The 21,992-nt window shown below is 44.0% G+C and overlaps 2 protein-coding genes across 2 annotated transcripts in view; both read right to left on the bottom strand.

The window, feature by feature from the left end:
- CD55 (CD55 molecule (Cromer blood group)) overlaps positions 1 to 21,611 on the bottom strand; it is a 27,205-nt gene extending 5,594 nt beyond the window's left edge. The window contains exons 1-9 of the mRNA XM_045298192.1: positions 21,530 to 21,611; positions 20,230 to 20,415; positions 17,621 to 17,812; positions 16,726 to 16,822; positions 15,576 to 15,661; positions 8,897 to 9,085; positions 4,837 to 5,022; positions 2,127 to 2,315; positions 44 to 595 (exon numbers count right to left, since the gene is read on the bottom strand). Of these exons, the coding sequence (XP_045154127.1) occupies positions 44 to 595; positions 2,127 to 2,315; positions 4,837 to 5,022; positions 8,897 to 9,085; positions 15,576 to 15,661; positions 16,726 to 16,822; positions 17,621 to 17,812; positions 20,230 to 20,415; positions 21,530 to 21,611 (1,759 nt within the window). The remainder of the gene's footprint in view (positions 1 to 43; positions 596 to 2,126; positions 2,316 to 4,836; positions 5,023 to 8,896; positions 9,086 to 15,575; positions 15,662 to 16,725; positions 16,823 to 17,620; positions 17,813 to 20,229; positions 20,416 to 21,529) is intronic.
- LOC123522589 (apolipoprotein R-like) overlaps positions 21,608 to 21,992 on the bottom strand; it is an 87,119-nt gene continuing 86,734 nt past the window's right edge. The window contains exon 4 of the mRNA XM_045298191.1: positions 21,608 to 21,895. Coding sequence (XP_045154126.1) covers positions 21,608 to 21,895 — 288 coding nt within the window. The remainder of the gene's footprint in view (positions 21,896 to 21,992) is intronic.

Raw genomic sequence — 21,992 nt, 5'->3', positions numbered from 1 at the left:
GTGGGTTTCTGAGCAGTTAGAGGGGGGTCTGCAGGTGGGAGATTTGCGGAGGTGGGTTTCTGAGCAGTTCGTGGTGGATCTGCAGGTGGGAGATTTGCTGCGGTGGGTTTCTGAGCAGTTAGGGGGGAGTCTGCAGCTGGAAGATTTGCTGCGGTGGGTTTCTGAGCAGTTAGGGGGGAGTCTGCAGCTGGAAGTTTTGGGGAGGTGGGTTTCTGAGCAGTTAGGGGGGAGTCTGCAGCTGGAAGTTTTGGGGAGGTGGGTTTCCGAGCAGTTAGGTGGTGGTCTGCAGCTGGAATATTTGCGGAGGTGGGTTTCCGCGCAGCTAGCCGGGGTTGTACTGCTGGCAGGTTTGCTGCGGTGGGTTTCCGAGCAGTTAGTGGGGGATATGCCGCTCGAAAATTTGCTGAGGTGGGTTTCTGAGCAGCTGGTGTAGGTTCTGGATCTGGATCATTTACTGAGGTGATTTCCTGAGGAGTCGGTGGAGCCTTTGTACCTGAAACTTTTGCTGATGTGGGGTTTGGAGCCTTCGGTGGGGGCTGTGCAGTTGAAGTAGCATGTTTCTGAGGTGCTACCGCAGGCCAGAGAACAAGGCGTTCTGTGGAGGAAAAATTAATATTTTAGGTAAAACATTAAATATTACTGGACAAATTAAGATTGCTAAGCTAACTGCTTGCTCTCTGGATTTTCTCTCTCTCTCCCCACAAACACCTGACAATGATTTTTAGGAAACCTGTCTTATGTTGTGTTTCAAAGAAAACTAACGTGCTATGAAAATTACATCTACAGCCAACTACAGCAGACTTATGCCAATACAGTATTGAAGTGCTGAAGTTGTAAGCTGTGTCATGAGTCAGCAGTGATCTCAATTCCTGAGACATGCTGAACAACTGGTCTTTAATTTCTCTCTCACACTGTCTCCTCCTTACAGTGTGCTGTAAACCAAGAACATAGGACACAACCATTGGACCACTGGTCCAGGCTTTCACAAAAGAAACATTTTCCAATTTTCAGGAAACTTTAGATAATTTCCTGGATATTCCAGGATAGTTGTGTGAGCTTGGAAGCTTGCTTCACTTCCATATTTTTTTCTTTCTAAATGCATGTACATTTGATACAGCAATTACACTGCTAGAAACGTATTGTCCAAAATGTACTTCTACATAGATGGAATGACCTATGTACAAAAATATCTACTGTAGCATCCTTTGTATTAGAAACAAATAAACACCCCCAAACCTAAATCCCATCAATAGCCATCTGGTGAAATAAATGATATAGCCATGTAACTGATACCATGAAACAAGAAATCTATGTATGCTTCACTATTGATATGTAGAAGGAAACAGAAGGATGTGTAAAAAATGACTACTTTTGAGAAATGCTTATTTCTCCTTTTGTACAGGTCACCATAGTCTGCTCCCATTGAAATGTTTAGTGAGGGAAATGCTCTAGAAGGTTGCTATGCATCAGAATTGACTTGATGGCATATATATATTTATGAGATATATATATATATCTCATAAAGACATACCTATTTTAATTTACTGAGTGTGACACTGTACCAAAAAATGAGTTTAAAAATAGAATTAAGAGATTATGGAATTAACAAGGTCATAACATTTTTCCATGCACTCTGACATTTATACATATGTGTGTGTATGTGTGTGTTTATATATATGTATGCACAGACATACTAATAACTCAAACACACCGCCATCAAGTTGATTCTGGCTCTTAGGAACCCTACATAAGGGTTGCCGTGACTGTAGGTCTTTATGGAGTGGATAATGTTCATCTTTCTCCCAAGGACTAACTGGTGGACTTGAACCACAGATTGTGTAGTAAGCAACCCAGCACTTATCCTACGGAGCCACAAGGGCTCCGTGTGTGTGTTTATATCAGCATGTGTTCTCTGCATCCATATTTCTTCTTTTGCATCAGTAATAGACCCATCTGAGAATGCTATGAAAAATAGTGTCTCCCCCAAAATGCAACTTTTATGTGCAATATTTTACAAATTCTCAAGATGTTCACAGAATTTCTGCAGCCCATGTTAAGACCTAATAATAAGAACCCCTGATTATAAAAAAAAAATACATTAAAATATCAATATGCTAACTGATCACCTTTGCACTTAGGTGGAAAATCACTCCATTTCCCTTGGTTATCTTTTACAGTACATTGGATAGAGTCCTTTCCTATCAGGATTAAGCCTTCATCACACACGTATGTTATAGATTGTCCATGTGCATAATGGTCCTGCTTCTGTACAATTTTCCCATTGTTAATTTTGAGTGGTTCTGGACAAAATATTTCTTAAAAAAAAAAAAAGAGGTCAATAGGTTTTCAACAAATAAAATTGGCAATGTAATTTATAAATAAGACTAAACCATAGCAAATACTTTATTCTTAACTTTAAAAATGACTATATTTTAAAAGTTAGCACCACCACCAGAGCTGTTTATAAATGTGGAGTAAATATCAAGCATTTGAAACCTGAAGACCCAACACTTAACCCACGCCACCACCAAGGCTCTGTAGAGATAGTGTGAAAAATTTTTAATTGAAAATTTGTTTTTAAAAACCCCCAGATAGTTAATCTAAAGCAGGCTTCTGATGAGGAAACTGCAGCCAAGAGAAGACACGTCTGAAGAGCATGTCCCAGCAGAGGCCTCAGCATAAGGAATGGTGTGGGAGCAGGAAACCGCCGAGGTTCATGGAAGTTTGCAGTTTGGGTTGATTGCAGTTTGGTTTGCAGTGTAAAATATGAGGGGGGCAAGAGGTACGCATGAGGAAGTGGTAGACCATGACCACCCCGGACATTTTACTAAGGAATTTGAACTCGGTAGGAGACTAGAATGAACTTTAAGAGGAAAGAGACAGCCACGCGTGTGTGTCAGAGAGAGTGTGTGGATGAATCTATGAATGAGAATAGAGGCAGGAGGCTATCCTGTCATGCTGGAAGCCAGGCCATGGGACACCTGACCAGGCTCCACTCCTTCCAGGGCCATGTTCTGAGTGTCTCTGACTCTGCTTCTCCTCACCCCGTGGGCTGCCTTCAGGGCTGAGAGGATAATTGAGTCTGTGTCCCTCCATTCTAACTCTTGCTCCTGAAAGTAGCACCCAGAATGCCCTGTGTCGAAACTCAGAATCACCACGATGGCAAGAGGTTGCCCTCTGGGTTGTCTGCAGGGTGGCAACCATTAAGCCTTTGACTACTAGCTGCAAGCTTGGCAGGGTTCACCACCCCAGAGCTACCTGGCTGTCTGCTTCTGAAAGGTCCCAGCCTTGAAAACCCAATGGAACAGGTGTGCTCTGCACAGGTGGTGCTGCCACGAATCAGACTTGACCTGGCAGCAGCTACCAGCAACAACACATCTCTACTCAGGTGCCTCAGGGTATTATCCCCACTGCAGATTTATACCTGTGAGGATGGGTTATATTGGAGTGTACATGCTTATAAATTCAAAGGGCAAAAGAGTGGGGATAAGATTCATGGTATTGATGTATAAGCTGGAATGTCCAGTCAAATGCACCAGAGAGCAGCCCCTTATAGTCTGGGGGGTAGCAGGGGGCTATTTGAGAAGGGCTGAGTCTTTAAGACAGGGACCTCCATTTATGCTCTGACCCTGGGCCCTAATAATGTTAAGGCTACTAGTCCTGACTGCAATAATCCAGATGGGAGATAACAATTTATATTAGAGGCCATACAGATGAAGGGAAGATCCAGGGTTAGAGAAGTACATTAAGGAAGTATAGCAAAATAATCTAATGATTAGATTAGATGCCACGAATGGGAGGAGTTGCAGTTGAAGAGAGGGTGTCAGATCACAGCCAATATGTGGTATGGATGAATTCCAGGTTATTAGGAACTGAAAATATATCTCAATTAAAAAAACACTGAGACCTTCTGATCAGCCCCTTCAATAATGAAGCTTAATTCAGAGTGAACAAGCATTAACTTGATGTGTAATAAAGAGTTCTTACATGAGCCTGTTGTTCTTTCTTGCTCCAATAGGAGTCAATATATCATCATGTGTCTACAGGTCAGAGACCCACACAGAAACCATGAATTGTTTAATATTTGATGTCCCGTAAAATAGGTGTTGTGGAGAGTGAAAACTAGGGCCTAAAGGAAGCGGGAGAAACCCCGATGGACTCGTGGCGAAGAGCCTGGCTGCTAAGGGAAAGGCAGCGGGTGGGCCTTCCAGTGGTGATCAGCTGCCATCCACATGACACTCTAGAAAATCCGAGGGGCACGTGGATTCTGTCTCACGGGTGACTATGCGTCAAAGTCAACTCAATGGCACCAAAGAGCGGCCAGTTATAACATAGGCATTTATAACGATAATTGGGGACCCTGGGGTTGCTTAGGAAAGAACTGTCTCCCACAGGATGCAGAGGTTGGTGGTTGCTGAGATGAAGGGAGAAAGAAGAGAGTCAGAGGAAAATATGGACACCAGGCTATTCACCATCAGCTCAACCAACGCGAAGTCTAGATAGGTATCCAGACCTGGGAAAGCAAAAGGAGAAGGTGAGCCTTCTGTGTTCAACTGTATCCTCAGCATCCACTGGTCTGTGAAATCCAAGGCAGCGTGTGCGTGTGAAAAGCAAGCACCCCCTGCTCCCAGGGAGGGGTCTTTCTTGGCAGGAGTTATCGAGTCCTCTGAGCGGCTGAGGAATAATAGTGCCCCCCTCCCCGAATGCAACTTTCATATCAAATAGTTTACACTCATTCTCCAACGTTCATAGAATGTGTGCAACCTCTGTTTAGACCTGATGCTAAGAATCCCTGCTGAGAGGGAAAAAGTGAAGTAAGAATGTCAATCGGATCACCTTTGCACTGAGGTGCATCGCTCCATTGGCCTTGTTCATCTTTTTCAGTACATCGGATCGAGTTGTTTCCCGCCAGGGTGAAGCCTTCGTTACACTGGTATGTCGCCGATTGTCCATATCTATAATGGCTGTGATTCTCCATAACTTTTCCATGGTCAATGTGAGGTGGTTCTGGACAAAATATTTCTTTAAAAAAATTTCAATATCTTTTCAATCCATAAAAGTGGCAACGTGGTTTGTAAATAAGACTAAAATATATTGAATAATTAATATATCAACTATTTTGAAAACTGGCATTAACCCCAGAGATGCTTATAAATGCCTCCTAAATATTAAGTATTTGGCGTTTGGGATGTGAAAAGTTGTGTAACCTGAAGACTAACCTTGAGCCTAATTCACAGAAACAATAGTATTAGAACAAATTCTTACAATGGAAGAAAGGCCGGGTTTTCTGTTCCTGTAAAGAGGGACAGTCTCAGAAGCCTACACGGGCAGGTCTACTCTGTCCTAGCAGGTTGCAATCTGTCAGGTGAACTGGATAGCAGGGAATTGTTGTTGTTGAGTATTTACAATGAGGTTTCTAATGTTACCCATAGCAGTGATGTTCAGAGAGGACTTGAGAAAGTAAGTTTAAGTTTCTTAAAGTTGCTATTGTTGTTGGGTGCTGTAGTGCCAATCCCCTGACTCATAGCAACTCAATGTGAGCACATAGGACTGCCTCACGGGGTTCTCTTGGCTGTAATATTTAAGGAAGTGGATCGGCAGGCCTTCCTCCTGCGGAGTCACTGAGTGGGTTTGAACCGACAACCTTTTCGTCAGCAGTCTACTTCTCAACTGGTGTCTTCTAGATGCTCCAAACAAAACCAAACTCACTGCCATTGTCTGCATTCTCACTCAGAGAGACCCTACACATGTTTCCAAGACAGAAATCTTTATAGGAGCAGACGGCTTCCTCTCTTTCCTGGAGAAAGGCTGGTAGTTTTAATTGCCCAACTTTTAGTTATCAGCCCAATGTCTAGAACACACAGCAAACTCAGGCCTCAAGAGTAATGAAAAAGATACGTGTGCTTCATTTCTGCGAGTAGAAGGCCAAATGAAAGGAGTTGGGAATTCAGGTGAAATACTTGGGAGACATGAATTGATCATTGTTGATAAAGGCAAGGATCTTGAATGTGAATATAATTAAGTAAGGGTTTTTATTTCTACGGTAAAAAGCATTTAAGCATTTATTGACTCACAGTCTTGTATTCCATGCAAACCTTACTGAGAAGCCTAATCAAATCAAATATCAAAGCAAAGAGTAAGAACAAGAGGGCAGTTTTACTCTGTCCTAGAGAGTCATCATGAGTATTCATCTACTCCAGGCAGTGGGCTTGGTTTCGGTAGTGTGTAATAAGATTATGAAAAACATTGGAAATGCTGTGAGAACTATCAGGCTGGGACCCAGGGACACAAAGCAAAGTCTAGGTGAAATGGTTACATAGATCAAACACAAACCCATCGCTGTGGAGCATCTTTCAACTCGTAGCTACCCAACAGGGCGAGCAGAAGTGCTCCACAGGGGGTCTGAGGCTGCATGAATGTGCACAGGACCGGACATCTGTTTCCCAAGGAGCAGCTCATGGGCTTGAACTTTGGGCCTTGTAGTTAACAGTCTGATGCTGAACCTACTATGCCCCCAGGGCGCCTTGGTGAGCACAGGTTTTTGGAATAAAGGATGCTGGTCGGCTTGATTGGCACAGGGTTGCCATAAACCTTCAATTTGTTGAAAAACATTCAATTTCTGTGAAGCACAATGAAGGCAAAGTAAAAAAGAGTATATCCGTCATCTGAAGGTCTGTTCAGTTGTTTTGTGACTATTTCATACAGCTGAACAACTCAAGGCCATTCACTCATTTCTGGCTCACAGCGCAACCCTGTAGAATGCCTAATACAAACCCAGACGTTCAGAAATATGCGCCACCCCACTAAGCTGACTGCGACTCACAGAGACCCTATACATCCAAATGACCAGAGGGTAGGGTTGAGTAGAGCAGGACTGATGTGCAAGCTGGGTTGTCAACTTAACTGTTCTGGAGAGTGGCGTCTCTCCAAGTGGAGAGGTGGGGGCTGTTTGAGAAGGGGGCCGTCTTCAGGTCCAGGACCTCCATTCTTGCTCTTAACCTGTTGGGGATGGCCCTGACTACAATCATCCAGATGCGCAATGACAACTGTTAGAGGTCACAGAGATGAAGGGTTGATTCGAGTTTGAGAAGTACATTAAGGGACGATAGCAAAATATTTACTGTTTAGATGCAGGGATGCAACAGATTCATCTCCATTGAAGAGAGGGATCTCTGTGGACAGTCGCTATGTGGCATGGAGGAATCTCAGGTGATCAGATTCCTGAAAATCTATTTAAATAAGAAAACACGAACAGGGAAATGGGACCTTCTGATGGGCCAGTTCCAATAAGGAGGGCTCATGCAGTCATGAACAGGTATGAGTATCTTTGCTTGATGTATAACTAAAGATAATTCTTACATGTGCCTCTTGTTTTTTCTCACTGCAACAAGAGTTAACAGACATGGGTATCAATGTATTCTCACGTGTCTGTAAGCAAGAGATGTACACAACCACTAATTGTTTAAAATTTTCTGTTCCACAAAATCTCTTCTGTTCTTGCTAAAACAGAAGAGTAGATGGTGTGGGAATGGAAACTAGGGCCTAAAGGAAGTTGGAGAAGCCCCGCTGGTGTCACAGTAAACAGCCTGGCTGCTAACAGAAAGGTCAGCAGTTTGAACCCTCCAGTGGTGATCTGCTCCCACCCAGGTGATATCCCAGAAAATCCTAAGGGCAGTTCTACTCTGTCACACGGGTGACTGGGAGTCACAATCAACTCAATGGCACCGAACACCAACAAGAAAGGAGGGATCGTTGGAGACCCTGGGGCTGCTTAGACAAGGAGCTTCTACAGCTCGCAGAGGCTGGTGCTGGTTGGGTTGGAGAGAGAAATGAAACAGTCAGGGCTTTGCTCCCCTTGCTGCATCGTTGCACACCCTTAGTGTTTTGCCCCGGTCGGTAGACAATTGGACATCCCCTTACAGAGGGGTCACGAGGAAGAGATGAGCCAGTCAGGGTGCAGTATAGCATGGATGAAACAAAGAGCTTTTCTCCCCCGCCCCACCATCATGACCCCAATTCCACCTTACAGATCTGGCTAGACCAGAGCATGTACAGAGGTACAGAAAAGAGCTCACAACACAGGGAATCCAGGACAGATAACCCCCCCCAGGACCAATAATGAGAGTAGCAATATCAGGAGGGTAAAGGGAAGGTGGGGGGAGAAAGGATGAACTGATCACAATGATCTACATATAACTTCCTCCCAGAGGGAGAGACAACAGAAAAGTGGGAAAAGGGAGATATTGGTCAGTTTAAGGCATGAAAAAAAAAAAAAAAGACATGAAAAAAAATTTATAAATTATCACGGGTTCTTGAGGGAAGGAGGGTGAGGAGGGGGGATGAGCTGATACCAAGGGCTCAAGTAGAAAGAAAATGTTTTGAAAATGTGATGGCAACCTATCTACAAATGTGCTTGACACAATGGATGGACGTATGGCTTGTGATAAGAGCTGTACAAGCCCCCAATACAATGATTCTTTTTTTAAGTTCAGAGCAAAATATGGACCTCGGGGTAGTCACTGTGAGTTCAAGCAATGCCAAGTCTAGCCAGACTTTTTGAGTAAATGCAAAGAGATGGTGGGTCTGTAATGGAAAAGCTATTCTGTGTGCAACTATAACCTTGACCTCCCAGTTCTGTGAACTCCAAGGCAGCGCGTGCTTGTGGAGAGTAAGCACACTGTGCATCCAGGGCCCGTCCTCTGCAGCAGTCAGGGACCTTTCTGAGAATGCAAAGAAAAACTAGTGCCCCTCCCCAATGCAACTTTTATGTGCAATACTTTACACTCATTCTCAAAATGTTCACGGAATTTCTGTGCCCATGTTTAGACCTGATGGTAAGAATCTCTGCTTATCAAGAAAAAAATAAAATAAGAATATCAATATGCTAACTGATCACCTTTGCATCTGGGCAGAGCACCAGTCCATTGTCCTTGGTATTTTTTTATGGAACATTGAATAGAGTTGCTTCCCAACAGGGTGAAGTTTTCATTACACTGGTATGTTACAGATTGTCCAGATGCATAATCGTTCTGCTTCTGTGTAATTTTTCCATTTTCAATACTGGGTGGTTCTGGACAAAATATTACTTAAAAGAAAAATTCAAGAACTTTTCAATAAACAAAACTGGCAAGGCAGTTTATAAATAAGTAATATTAAAACATATTGAATACTTTGTTATTATTTTTAATAATTGTGTTTTTTTAAATTACCATTACCAATAATTATGTTTTTATTACCAATTTAAATGACCAATAATGATGTTTTTTAAATTACCATCCATTTTATAAGGGATGCTTACAAAAATGCGTACTAAATATTTAGCATTTGGAGCTTGGCATGTGCTAAGTTGTGGAAGCTTAATATTCAGTTGAAGCAATATTAGATTGTTACATATATTAGAATATATATTTACAATGGAATAAAGACAGGGCTTTCTCTTCCCATCGACACTTAGTCTCAGAAACCCACAGGGGCAGTTGTATTCTGTCCTCTCAGGTTGCTACGAGCCAGTGTCAACTCGACGGCAGTGAGTTTGGTTGTTGTTGAGTATTTTCAATGAGGTTTCACATGGTACACATGGCAGTGACAGTCAGAGAAGTAAAGAGAACTTGAGCTTAAACTCAGGTCTTCCCTTGTTACTGTTGCTGGGTGCTGTAGATTCAAGCTTCGGACCCCTAGCAGCCCAATGTGACTGTGTAAAAGTACCCCACAGGGTTTTCTTGGCTTCAGTATTTAAGGAAGTGGATCGGCTGCCTTTCTCCTCCAGAGTAGCTGTTTGGGTTTGAACCACTAACCTTTCGGTCAGCAGTCTACTGCTTAACCGGTTTCTTCTAGATGCCCCAAACAAAAGCAGACTCACTGTCTGGATTCTCACTCAGAATGACCCTACACATGTTTCCCAGACAGAAAGCTTTAAAACACGCAGACAGTTTTCTCTTTCTCCTGGAGAGAGGCTGGTGGCTTTGAATTGCCCACCTTTCAGTGATCAGCCCAATGTCTAGAACACAAAGCAAACCTAGGGCTTACAAGTGGTCCAAAGGACACTTGCTTCATTCCAGGGAGGAAACACGCCTAACGAAAGGAGTTGGGAATTTGGGTGGCATACTTGGGAGATACAAATCGATCACTTTTGATAAAGGAGAGGATCTTGAACGTCAATATAATAGAGTATGCATTTTTACTTCTAGGATAAAAATAATTAAGTATATATTGACTAACAGAGTTTTGTAATCAATGCAAAGATTATGGAGAAGCCTATCGTGTAAAACTAATGCAAGTAGAACTGTCCCTGTTATCTAGTAAATTAAGGGCTCTCTTTGGCAGTTGCCCCAATTAAAAAAAATCAGTAGTTCCATTTCTCTAGGGCCATCATAGTGTCTGATTTTATAGTTTTGGCAGAAAGGCATTATCACATCAAGACAACATGTTAAAAGATATGCTATGTTATACCATAGGCACGTAAATCCTGAAACAACACCGGGAATGTATCAATTCTCTTGATTAATATGCTTTAAGAGCAAAGCAAAGAGCAAGAACAAGCTAATCTGCTTGACAACAGGTGAAGGTGTGCGGTTATGTAGGCACACCACAGAGATATTGCAGGTACAGGGTTCAAACCATTGCAATAAAGCAAATATCGCAAAACAGTGAATTACACTTGCTTGTTTGTTTGGAGTCTTTAGGCTGTACAACAATTGGAGGGATGTTCAGGCCCAGGTGGTGTCTGGTTCTGTTGGACGCTGGTTCGCTATGACTTGGAATCAACTCGCTCCCAACAATATGCTGGCGTCTCTTGGGCAGGCAGGAGCCGTGACGGCACAGTGGATTAGGAGTGAGGCTGCTAGCACAAGCTCAGCTGTGCAGGTTCATGAGCGGCTCCATGTGGGAAAGAGAAGGCTTTTGACTTCAGTAAGATTTATAGCTTCAGGAACCCCAAAGGGCCAGTTCTTCACTATCCTACAGTGTTACCATGAGTGCCGATCAACTCCATAGTAGTGGGCTTGGCTTTGGGGTTTCTGTAGCCCAACAAGTGTGTCATAGGGTTAGGAAAATGATGGAAATGCAGGGAGAATTATTGGGCTGTGACACAGAGGCATAGACCAAAGTCTACGTGAAGTGGTCACATAGACCATACATAACATCCACGGCTGCTGAGTGTCTTCTGGCTCGTAGCTACCTGACAGGGCGAGCAGATCTGCTCCGCAGGTGGTCTGAGGCTGCATGAATGTGCACAGGCCCAGATAGTCTCGTCTGCTTCCCAAGGAGCAGCACATGAGTTTGAGTCCATGGTCTTGTGGTTGGACCTATGCTTAACCTATTGTGCCGCGAGGGCCCCTTAGTGAGCACAGGCTTTGGGAATAAAGGATGATGGATGGTAGGTTTGATTGACACAGGGTTGCCACCAACCTTCAATTTATAAAAAACGCAATTTATATGAAGCACAATCGACACAATAAAACAAAGTATGCCTGTACATACCTTCCGTAATGATCAAGTCAATTACTTTCTGAATGCTGCATTAAACTAAAATAATGCACGGGCATTGAGTCAGTTCTGACTCGTAGAGATGCTATACAAGGCCTAATACACGCACCCCTGCCTCAAGTTAATTCCTATTCCAAGAGACCTTCTGTGGGGTTCTCACATAAATATTTATGGGAGCAGACAGCCTTATGTTTCTCCCATGAAGCAGCAGGTCTGCTCTGCGTTGCAGGTGCTGACCATTTGCTTAGCAGTCTAACACCTACCTCACCACACCCCCCAAAGCTACACAGAGGCTGTGTGCAGAGAATAAAGAAAAGCAGTTAATCCATCGGGGGAAGTCAAGGACAGCTTCCAGGATGACCACTCCAAAGCAGGCTTTTGATGAGGAAAAGACAGCCAAGGAGCGACATGTCTGAAGAGCATTTCCCAGCAGGGACCTCGGCATAAGGAATGGTATGGGAGCAGGAAACAGCCCCGGGGCTCATGAAAGTCTGCAGTTTGTGTTGAAAGAGTGCAAAGGATGAAGGCAAGGGGTGTGCATGAGGAAGTGGTAGACCATGACCACCCTGGAGTGTGAGCTCGGTAAGCGATGGGAAACCCGCGTAAACTTTAAGAGGAATGAGAGACACTGTGCTTGTGTGTCAGATAGAGTATGGGTGAATCTGGGAATGAGAATAGAGGCAGGAGGCTATCCTGTCATGCTGGAAGCCAGGCCATGGGACGCCTGACCAGGCTCCACTCCTTCCAGGGCCATGTTCTGAGTGTCTCTGACTCTGCTTCTCCTCACCCCGTGGGCTGCCTTCAGGGCTGAGAGGATAATTGAGTCTGTGTCCCTCCATTCTAACTCTTGCTCCTGAAAGTAGCACTCAGAATGCCCTGTGTCGAAACTCAGAATCACCACGATGGCAAGAGTTTGCCCTCTGGGTTGTCTGCAGGGTGGCAACCATTAAGCCTTTGACTACTAGCTGCAAGCTTGGCAGGGTTCACCACCCCAGAGCTACCTGGCTGTCTGCTTCTGAAAGGTCCCAGCCTTGAAAACCCAATGGAACAGGTGTGCTCTGCACAGGTGGTGCTGCCACGAGTCAGACTTGACCTGGCAGCAGCTACCAGCAACAACACATCTCTACTCAGGTGCCCGAGGGGTTGCCGCCTCCTGACATCTATAACCTTGATGGTGGGTTATACTGCGGTGCGCACACCTCTGAATCCAAAGGACAGGAGATTGGGGATAAGATTCATGGTATTGATTGACGTGCAAGCTGGGTCATCCACTGAACGGCTCCATAGAGTGGCCCCTCCTAGTGTGGGTAGGAGGGGGCTATTTCAGAAGGGCTCGGTCTGTAGGCCAGTGATCTCTATGGAATTTCTTACCCTGGGCTCTGAAGGTGTTAAGGCTACTCTGACTGCAATCATCCAGATGAGCGCTAACATCTCCTATTAGAGATCCTACAGATGAAGGGTAGATCCAGATTTGAGAAGTACAGCAAAAAAATGCAATGATTAGATTCAGGGGATGAGCAGAGTCTCAGTTGAAGTGAGGGATCTCAGATGACAGAGAATATGTGGCATGGATGGATTCCAGATTACGGGGGTATTTGAAAAGGCATTTAAATAAGACAACACTGAAAAAGGAGGAGACAGGGCCTTCTGATGAGCCAGTTCTAATAATGAGGCTTAATTCAGACTACACAAGTATTACCTTCATTTGATGAATAACTGAAGATAATTCTTAAGTGTGCCTGCTGTTCTTTCTCACTCCGACATGAGTTTACAGACATGGGTATCAATGTATCCTCACGTGTCTACAGGCAAGAGATGTGCACACCGCTACTTGTTTGAAATTTTATGTCCCGCAAAATCTTTTCTGCTGTTGCCCAAACAGGATAGTAAGTTTTGTGGACAATAAAAAGGAGCGCCTAAAGAAAGTTAGAGAAGCCGTGGTGGGGCAGCCATTAAGAGCCCGGCTGCTGACAGAAAAGGTTGTGAACCCCCCAAGGTGGATCTGCTCCCATCAAGATTATATCCTAGAAAATTCTACCAGCAGTTCCACTCTGTCACATGGGTCGCTGTGCGTCACAATCAATTCAGTGGCCCTAACAGCAACGAGGGAAAGTAGGACTGCACGGGGATAGTTGAAGACCCAGGGTTGCTTAGGAAAGGGCTTTCTCCCATAGCATGCAGATGCTGGTGTTTGCCGACTTGGAGAGAGAAATTAAATGTCAGAGGAAAATATGGACATTGGGCTATTCACCATCAATTCAAGCAACCTAAAGTCTAGACAGGTGTCCAGAACTGGGCAAGTGAAAAGAGAAGGTGGGCTTGTAATGGAAAAGCTCTTCAATGTTCAACTATATACTCAGCATCCACAGTCCTGTGAAATTCAAGGCAGCGTGTGTTTGTGAATAATATTGACCTTTAGATTAGGAGACTTCTTGTCCAGACTTTGTGATGCATGGTGCGTAGCACCATTACTTTAGTACTTTGTCTAGCATATCCTCCTGAATGGCAGTAATGGAAAAGGTGCTATTGGGTACCAGTGAATAGAATTTTAAACAGAAATAATGATGATAACAAGAATTGGTTGATGCAGAAGTTAGGGGACAGTGGCACAAGGTAGGTGTGAAAGGAATAAGGTCCTTCGACAGCCAGGGCCTCTCTTCATTTGTCTTCTTATCAGTTGAGTGCACACATTCCTATCACAGACTGTCAATGAATAAGCACTTGTTAATGATAGGCATACCTCAGAGATATTGCCGGTTTTCTCTGCCCTAAAGCGAAGACCAAAATAAAGCAGTCACATGATTCCCGTGCCACCCACCACCAGGGGTTTCCCAATGTACATAGAAGTTATGTTTTCCACTCTCCTGTAGTCTACTAAGTGTGCAAGAGCATGTAAGAATTATTTAAATCTGACAGGGGCAGAAAGTGAGCACATGATGTTGGAAAAGTTGCCACCAGATTTGCCCACTGCAGAGTCACCACAAACCTTCCAGGTGTATAAAGATGCGACATCTGCAAAGCACGATGAAGCCGAGTGCAATAGACTGAAGAAAGCATGACACTTCCTGCTGTGAACAACAATCCCACTTCAACTAAGCCATGACTTTGACAACAGGGCAGCGGTTCTCAACCTGTGGGTTGCGACCCCTTTGGGCATCCAATGACCCTTTCACAGGGGTTACCCGGTTCATAACAGCAAAATTCATAACTAGCAAAATTACAGTTATGAAGTAGCAACGAAAACAATTTTTCGTTGTTGGGGGGGGGGGGCGGGCGGTCACCACAACATAAGGAACTGTATTAAAGAGTCTCAGCATTAGGAAGGTTGAAAACCATTGCACTACGGGTTTCAGAAGTCATTGAAGAAGTGCAAGTTCACGTTCAGAAAGAAAGATGGCAGAAAGAAAGTATGTTGTGTGTATTATCTTACTCCCAATTGTCTCCAGGCATGAATCTCTAATGGACATGGGTTTTGCTTGGTACATCCATTCATGAGAGTTCTGGGTTCCTCTCTCCCCTTGAAAAGGTAAGATACTCAAGTGCAGAAACCATATTTTTTTCTTTATTAGGTAGCCATACACCTTTAATAAGAAAAGCATCACACTTTAAAGCACTCCCAAACAATTATCTCAATAATCAGTACAACCCTGAAAGGAGAAATGGAGGCAACATTGGTCTTAGGGAAAGTGATCGGCTTGAAGTCAACACACCTGTATTAAATGTCTTCTCTTACTGCTTGTTTTGAGTTAGAAAGTCAAGTCATATAGACTCACTGATTCATAGTACTTTTCACCCATAACATTTTAGACAAAGGAAAACCACATCTCTGTTACCTGACTGTTAAAATGGCTACATATCAAATGACCCATGTGCCATCAATCTGTTTCCCCTCCTTAATCTATAGTGAAGGATAAAGGTTTGGATTGCCATGACAGCTAATAAATGATGGTGCTGCACTAAAAACTGGTCTTTCACTTAACGGAAACTGTCATGTTGAAAGGAGATGGATAATAGGAAATGAGCCCAAAGCCATTGTCATTCACTTTGTAGCTCTAGAACCCGAGAGCTCGCGTTTGTTTTTAAGGTCTTACCTTTGCACTCTGGCAGCGGGTCTCTCCACGCAACACTGGCCCCCGAGACAGCACAGAAAGTATAGGTTGCACCCTCTAAGATGTACCTAAAAGCAGGGGAGGAAAAAGAGGGGGGAAATGGCTCCCTCAGTACACATTGCCTCAAGGTCTTCAGCATATCATCTTAAAATATTTTACACCAGTAAAGACAAAACAATAGTTGATAAATGGTCAGGTGCTAGAAGCATTTTTTAAAATTACATTTAAAAGAGACTAAACAAGTCTATAACATATGGAATAGCTTTATATTTGCATCGGGCACATGTTTCAAAATATACTTGCATTTTATATTTCTGAGTTCTGAACAGTCAATACAGCTACTCAGAGAATGACACAATCAGTTTATATTTAAAAAGTTCAAAACCTCCTCCGTGTTCTATGTTAACCACTCGAATATGTGTGTCTAGCATAGGAGGTGAATGATCTGTCTCTATAAATATATACCTCTACCTGTCACACATAGCGCAACATAACTGCTCAATGCTAACTGAGAAGGTGAGTGTAAACTTTTAAGCAGTGACTGAAACATGGTTGGTGTTTAGTGAGTTCCTTTCCCAACACAAAAAATTTGTAAAAGACTTCAGGTGAGAGTGATATTACACACCAGGGAAACATTATTTTAACCCAGGGTATTTTTGTAACAGTTATGTAATAGTACCGTATGTCATATAGAAAAATATTATATAATTTTAGCTAGAAAAGCCCATATGAAAATTATTTAGTAAACTTAAAAATTGATTTCCTGTTTAAAACTTAAAGATTGTCTTTCTGCAAGTACTGTCAACAAATCTCGTTAATTATTTTTCTTTTGCTAAGTACTCAACATTTGAAATTGTACAATTGAATCACATATGTAGTAAAAGCTAAGAATTTAGAGAATTTGGTGGTGTAAGAAAACTTTTTTATGTGATGGGCTTCCTATTTTCTCCATTCTCTTTTTAAGAAGTCTCTCTTGTCCCATGTGGAGAGATTACAGTTTGATGAGTTCGTGATGAAGGGTATTTGGAGAGAGGCCGGGCTGTGGTTCCTGCAAACCTGTAAGCCATAGCTGTGCTCAATCGGAACTGTGTTTTCTTCTGACACATAGCATGTTCAGTATGCTACAACTTACCCTTCTTCACATGAAAAGAAGATCTGGGCGCCAAAATACTTGTCAGTTATATTGATATGCCCATGTTTTAAAGGCCCAGGTTCAGGGCATGCTTTCCCTAAAACAGAACAGAAGCACATGTTCCACATTACGTTATAAGGCAAATTAATGTGCCTATTCATCATCTGAGCCACTGGTATTCCTTACGTTTAGATCTCTCCATTCTGCCTTCATTTCATAGAGTATTGAGCATCCATTTGGTTAAGACATGCAGAAAGACAGGTGACCCCTTGAAACGTTACACCATTTTGTCCTGAAACAGCAACACTTTTAAAATGAAGTAGACTATTATTTCATTTTAAAGCAGCGGTTCTCAACCTGTGACCTTTTCACAGGGGTCGCCAGATTCATAACAGTAGCAAAATAACAGTCATGATGTAGCAACAAAAATCATTTCATGGTTGGGGGGGATCCCCACAACATGAGCTGCTGTCTGGGTGGGTCGTGGCTGAGGATGGTTGAGAACCGCTGCAGCAAATCCCTTGCTACTGTGTCCAGTCTGCCTCACAGTGAGCCTGTAAGACAGAGGAGCGCTATTGATAGCTTTTCCAAGGCAGACCGCCCCATCTTTCCTTTGCGGAGCAGCCGCTGGGTTTGGAATACCCCTTTCAGTTAGTAGTGGAGTGCTTAACCACTGTGCCACCCAGGAGTCTTCAGCTAATTAAAAGGGAAACCTGTGAGCTCATGACTATTCCTAGCACACATATCCTGAGACCTGCCTAATGACTCTACTGGTTCTTTCAGAATTCTTCTAAATAGTAACATATGCACATTGGGCTTCAGCCAGGAGGAGGAACGAGACACAATTCCCTTCAAACCCCATGGGCTAAAGAATACCCTTTAAAGTCATACTCACTTTTACATATGTTAGGAAGTTTGGACCATGTGACATTTGTAAGGCAAGTGATTGTTGCAGGGACAGACTCAATCCTTTGGTACCCTTGTCGACATTGGTATTCCACAGTGAAGCCCACCGGGAAGTAACTATATCTGACGTAACGCCTGTCGAAGGTGGCGACAAGTAGAATAGGTGGAGCGTCACAGCTGCCTAAAAAGCAAGGGCAAAAGTGACATCAAAAAGCAGTCTCACCCTATTTTATAATCTACCGTTAGTTATCTCACCCTCAATTACCCCCTTTTCTGTATTTATATATGCATCTTTAGTATTTATCTAGGTATAGCAAGAATATTCACACACATACTAATCACTAGAGGTCTGTGATGTAGGTGGGGATATAGATGTCACAATCCCCAACCAAATGTCACAATCCCTAACATAACCCAGCTAGAGTACTTATTTACCTGGGTATATTTCAGAATCAGCTCTATGATAGTGAGTATTCGGTTACTGTCCGGCAGAATTCTGACACGCACGCAGTAAGTGTGTAGTTCCCTTGCCCTGCTCTAAGCAATCTCACAGCAAGACCATGAGACAGGGATAGAAATGAACCAGTATTTCCAGCCCCCGAGGCTAAGACCCTAAACAACAACAATAGTAACAATAAGCCAAACCCACTGCCATCTAGTCATTCTGTCTCATAGAGACCTTATAAGATAAGAGTAGAAACTGGTCCCTAGGGATTTCTGAGGCTGTGAATCTTTAAGGGGGCACAGAATTCCATCTTCTCCTGAGGAGGACGTAGTGGACTGGAAAGGCGGACTTTTGCTTAGCAGCCTAAAACTAATCACTACACCACCAAGGCTGAGTTTATAATTATAAAAAAATTTTCAGAATCTAATGCATACTATTAAGACTTGTAAAACCATTTGCAGAATTCAACATACAATAAATACCAACTCTAAAATGCTTTATAATGCTGCAAAATGCTTTATAAATATCAACTCAATCCCCACAGTAACCCTATGAGGACAGGGTAAGATAGGGATTGATAGTGCCTGTAAAAGTATTTACACACTATAAAAAGCTGAACAAATGTGAATTTAGAAAGGCATAGGCTAGTGAAAAGGGCATCGATTTTGTCATCTACAGACCCGAGCTGAAACCCTGGCTCCTCCAGGGAAGAGCTGGAGCTCTTGCGAAAGTGATTTAACTTCTCAGGGCCTGGTTCCTCTACTGTAAAATGGGCACCAGAGTCCCTGTGATCTTTGAAGGATTAAATGCAGTAATATATGTGTGAAAGAGTTGAAAACTATAAAACCCAGTACATAGGCAAAGGCTTTATACACTTCAGCCTACTGCATTTTTGTCATGGACAAGTCAAAAGAAAAATTAATTAAAAATTAAATAACTAGGTATATGTCTCCACCTGAGCTATAAAAATGGATCTTTGAGCTCGAATTCAACTGCAAGCCTTAACCTAAGAACAATCAGCTCTTACAATGTGGCCCCAATCCAAGACTTACTTTCATGAAGGCATCGCTGAAGATATGGGTGCTATAGCAAAGGGTGGTGAAGAAATCAGATAGGACACAGCTAGAATAGGATCTGGGGGTCTATAAAGCTTGTCTTAAAACAAGCAGCCATATAAATAAGGTGACTACTAAGCCCACACAGGTAAAGTACATCAGCCTGTGTGATCCGACGATTGTAAACAATAAAATCCAAATCAGAGGAGGGACATTTATGGGAGCTTAAATTCTGAGCATCTAATTGACAGAAGGCCATGGATGACAGTGAGCACTCCAAATCCATTTGCAGAGTCCCAACAGACAATAAGCCTCCCTTGAACACCCTCAGACCATGGGCCAGGGATGCAAAACGCTCCGCCCTTGGACAGAATACATCACAAAGTGAATTATTACAGATACTCTTAGGTTAAAATTTAACATCTTATAATTAATCCCCTTTAAACCATTCTTAATTTGTTCTTTTTCTTTTATTTTCTGCATTCTTTTGGATTGCAAAAAAAGCGGGGGCGGGGAGAAGTCACTATCACTGAACAAGTTGAACGGAAGATATGAAATGGAAAGCAGATCTTCTGTTTTACACAAACACAACAAAATCTCCTATTTTAAAAAGTGAATGACGATTTCATGCCTGGTTTCAAGTTGCTCAAAGGCAGGGATGGAATCTTAGCTAATATGGTTCTGAAGCAAACAGGGAATGTGTTTTAAAATGACACTACAGAGTTGTGATTGGTGGGTCCTACTTTACAAAACGCAACTTAAGCAAACAGATCACCTATGCCATGTGTCCCAAGGGAATTGCCAAGTAGATTCGTATATAATTTACTCCCTAAGCAATACCCATTGTTTGCTTTCTCCATTAGCCTGTTCAGGAGGTACAGTGTTAGGGGGAAAAAAAACTCTTAATGAAGAAGCAGTACTTATTCCGGGAAGCAGTGCCTTCAATTAGCTAGAGTGTGAAGTGCCAACAAGTTGTGCCCTGGGGCCTAATGATGCTAGAAAACTATCAATTACCAGTCACTCTGCAGAGGTATAAAAATAAACTTAACAAGATACTTCCATCTTCATAACTTTAAAAAACAGAAGTTAAGAACTTACGGTTACACAACGTTGAAATTTTGGACCATTGATTGTTGTCTAGGCAGGCCACTGCATCTGTCTGGCCAGGGATTTTAGCAAAGCCTTTGTTACATGTGTAACGTATTATCTTTCTCACAGGAAAACTGTTATGACTTCCCACAGTTGGCCGGGCATTAGGTACATATGGGGGAAACCCGCAGCCACCTAGAGAGGAGAAAAAAACCCAGAAATGAATGAAAGGACAGTTTTCAATCTATTGCAACATTCTTTTCCAAGACGAAAAGGGAAGAACGAAGCAGCAGGGAACAATTCATCGGGGCTGAATGGACTCTAAGAACTTGGTAGAGCTCACATGTAGTCAACTGGTTCGAGGCTAAAATAAGAATGTGCTCCCCTTCCTTATTTAAAAAAGTGAAGAGGGAATGGAATTTATCGAGGGTTTATATAGACAATGCTGTTAAAGTTGCAGAAAGACACTTCAAAACGTTAAACAAGTGAAGAGGGAATGGAATTTATCGAGGGTTTATATAGACAATGCTGTTAAAGTTGCAGAAAGACACTTCAAAACGTTAAACCTCAAAAGTCACCTCCCCAGGAGGAGACCACCATGCGCTGGAACGCTGCTCACTTGGGCTCTACCTTGGGAGGTGGGAGTAGCCCTCTAGCCTCCCAAGGGTAAAAAGAAGAGCCCTTGGCGATTTAAGAATCCACTCTATTTCCAGCATTGCCTCTTGGCTTTCCCAAGTTTGGCTGCTCCCTCTCCAAACTTTCTTGACGCTCCAATCTCAACCTCAAAGTCTTGCCAACTGGGTCCTGCACAGTTAGCTCCCCAAGTGTTGATTAGCCGTGGAGATCCGTTTCCTGGTCCCTACGGATCAAATCACCAGAAGCCGTGAGCCTTAAAAATCAAGGATTACGGGAACAACTAACTAACCCCACAAAACAACACCCCCAGACCCGTTGGCTCCCATTCGACGCCGCGGGATAGATAGAAGGGACCTAAAGGCTTTCGGAGGGTCTCAGTCTTTAGAGCCACCGGTTACAGTTTTCTCCAGGTGGAGCGGCTGGCGGGGTCCAACGGATGTGGTTGGCAGGGGTCAACTGGCCATCTTTGCCCCTTCTCCCCCCCGCCCCGAAGTCGGGCGCTTTAACCACGGCACCACCAGGGAACCCCTCCCCTACGGAAACCATTACCGATGCCCAAATTCCTCAGCTCCCCAGGTCGCCAGCCCCTCTCGTCCCACGCCGCCCAGATTCCCAAGCCCTCTCAGGGGCGTCTAAGGGGGGCCCGGCGTGGCGGGGCCCGCGCCCAGCTCACCCCGCACGGCCGCCGGCGAGCCCAGCAGCAGCAGCAGCCAGGCCAGCGCCGCGAGGAGCTTCAGAACTGCGGCCGAGCTCATGGCGCGCGGGGACGGGGACTCTGCCCCGGACTCCGCGCCTCCGCGGCGATAAGCGAGTCGGTGGGCAAGAGGAGCTGTCCGCGCGAGCAGCGGCCCGAAAGGTTGCTCTCCGGCTGAATGAGCGCCGCGGGCGGGCGGGCGGGGCTCCGGTCGCCCGAAGGGTGGGGCCGGGCAGACGGGTGGAGAGCGGGTTTGCGCAACAGGCAGCCGGGTGCTGGGTGAGACGAGGGCGTGGTCTCGAGCGGCTCGGGCTCTTTGGGGCTCTGGACTCCAGAAGAGGGGTCCTGGGCGGGAGGGGAGCAGCAGGCCGGCACCCTCACCCCCGCCCACACACACCGCTGCTAAGGTGGGGCTGCCACGAGCAGCTGTCTGGAAAAGTGG

The sequence above is a fragment of the Echinops telfairi genome, unplaced genomic scaffold (genome assembly GCF_000313985.2).
Source record: "Echinops telfairi isolate 266 unplaced genomic scaffold, ASM31398v2 ScPeMD7_7424;HRSCAF=8462, whole genome shotgun sequence".
In the NCBI taxonomy this organism is placed as follows: domain Eukaryota; kingdom Metazoa; phylum Chordata; class Mammalia; order Afrosoricida; family Tenrecidae; genus Echinops; species Echinops telfairi.
Note: the sequence above shows the minus strand (reverse complement) of the source record. Positions and strands in the feature narration are given on the sequence as shown.